General features: G+C 57.6%; 1 protein-coding gene across 1 annotated transcript; it reads left to right on the forward strand.

The window, feature by feature from the left end:
• The first annotated feature begins 655 nt into the window (after positions 1-655).
• Positions 656-1,378, forward strand: LOC126240155 (testis-specific gene A8 protein-like). The gene has a single exon (XM_049947906.1). It carries the CDS (start codon positions 656-658, stop codon positions 1,376-1,378), a length of 723 nt encoding a protein of 240 aa, XP_049803863.1.
• Positions 1,379-1,752: the final 374 nt, after the last annotated feature.

Consider the following 1,752-nt stretch of genomic DNA (forward strand, 5'->3'; position numbering starts at 1 on the left):
TCGCCGCCCGACATCCTACCGCGCCGCGCCAGCCGTAGCAGTTTCGCCGTAGGCGTTCGTGTTTCGTGTTTCAACGAGTTGGTGAGTGTCCTACGAAAAAAAATGACAACGTTCAATCGCTCAAGTACGACGATTCAGTGCGCGTTTGATCGTGAACACGAACGGCAGTCCTCTTTTGATATAGAGGAATGGATGTTTCACGAACTTAAAATTCAGGAGGACGAGTTAGAGGGGTTGCAGCTTGATTTCACGCTGCTTAGCCTCTTTCTGAAGTTGAAAACGGACGTGAGATGCGAGACGCTTGTAAACGTAAGCGGTGGTGTGAGCAAATTTAAACACAGAGATGGCCGCGTCAGCGATGTAAAAATCACGTACGCCGGACACAGCGTGAGAAACATCAAAGTCTATAACCTCCCGTTCGAGGTGCCAAACGAGGAAGTTGCACGGTAGCTCAAGCTGCATGGTGAAGTTCTCTCTGTAACGAGAGACTTCTGGGGTACCGGGCAGCGGTATAAAGTGGACTCTGGTGTTAGGTCCGTCAGGATGGTCCTAAGAAAACACGTGCCCGTCTTTCATTGTGATAGGAGGACACAGAGGTGTGGTCCAATATAGCGGACAACCACCGACGTGCTCCATTTGTAGCTCCACGGAGCACATGAGGAGCAGCTGCCCCAGAAATAAAAGAGTGGCTCAGCTGCCGCGTGAAAACGCGGACAACGCAGCGGAGCAGGCGGCAAGTTACGCCGGAATTTTGTCGGGCCAGAGCCCGCGCGCCAACGACGAGCCTGCCGTAGCGGAAGCAGCGGTGGCTGCCGCGCCAGCCGAGGCCGCCCAGCCGGCAACACCGGCCCCAGCGACGGCCGCCGCGGTCAGCGCGGGAGAGAAGCGGCACCTGAGCTCCGACTCGGACAACGAAACCTCAATGGAGGCCGAGCCGGCGGCCGCCCTCTCCCCCGCCGCCCGGCGGGTGAAGGTCACGCGCGCCGCCGCGCCCGCCCAGCCGTCAGCTGAGGCTGTCACTCACGGCAGCCAGCAGGCCGGGCCCAGCGCAGAGTCCACGCCCACCTCGTACACCGAGGCGCGCGAGATCGCCATCGAGAAGCAGGTGACGAAACTCGCCCGCATCTTGAAGGAGCCCGACGACGAACCGAAGGAGTCTAACGAGCAGCTGCAACCGGCGTCCAAAGCCAAAAGGCGGCGTAACAGGCGCCGAAGCCGCAGCAGCAGCTCAAACGACGAGAGGATGGAGACTTCCGACGGGGAAGCAGCGGACATCTCGCCCGAAAATGCGCGGAAACAAGCCACCGAACCGGAGGGCCTACTTCTACGGCCGGACCGCCCACAGCAAGTTCAACCCCCGCCTCCACATAGCGCTTAAATGCAGGAACGCTCTGGCTATAACGTCATCACGTGCAATGTAAATTAAATGAATTTGGTTGTAAAGATAGACGCCCTCACGGAGTTCCCGCAGCACCGAGCTGCCGATGTAGCGATGTTACAAGAAGTCGTCACCACGGACTCGGAACAAGTACCGGGATTCGACGTCTTCACCAACATAGACGCAGAAACGAGAACTGGCACTGCTGTAATGGTGAGGAATGGAATGGAGACAGACGACATCCAGACCCTGACTGACGGCCGCGGAATAGCGGTCAAAATAGCTGGGACCTACTTTGTCAATATCTATGCGCCGTCAGGCACAGAAAACAAGTCCTGGTACCAAATCTGTGCACAGAGCTGCAGGAACTCTTA

The sequence above is a fragment of the Schistocerca nitens genome, chromosome 1, assembly GCF_023898315.1.
Source record: "Schistocerca nitens isolate TAMUIC-IGC-003100 chromosome 1, iqSchNite1.1, whole genome shotgun sequence".
Classification (NCBI taxonomy): Eukaryota; Metazoa; Arthropoda; class Insecta; order Orthoptera; family Acrididae; genus Schistocerca; species Schistocerca nitens.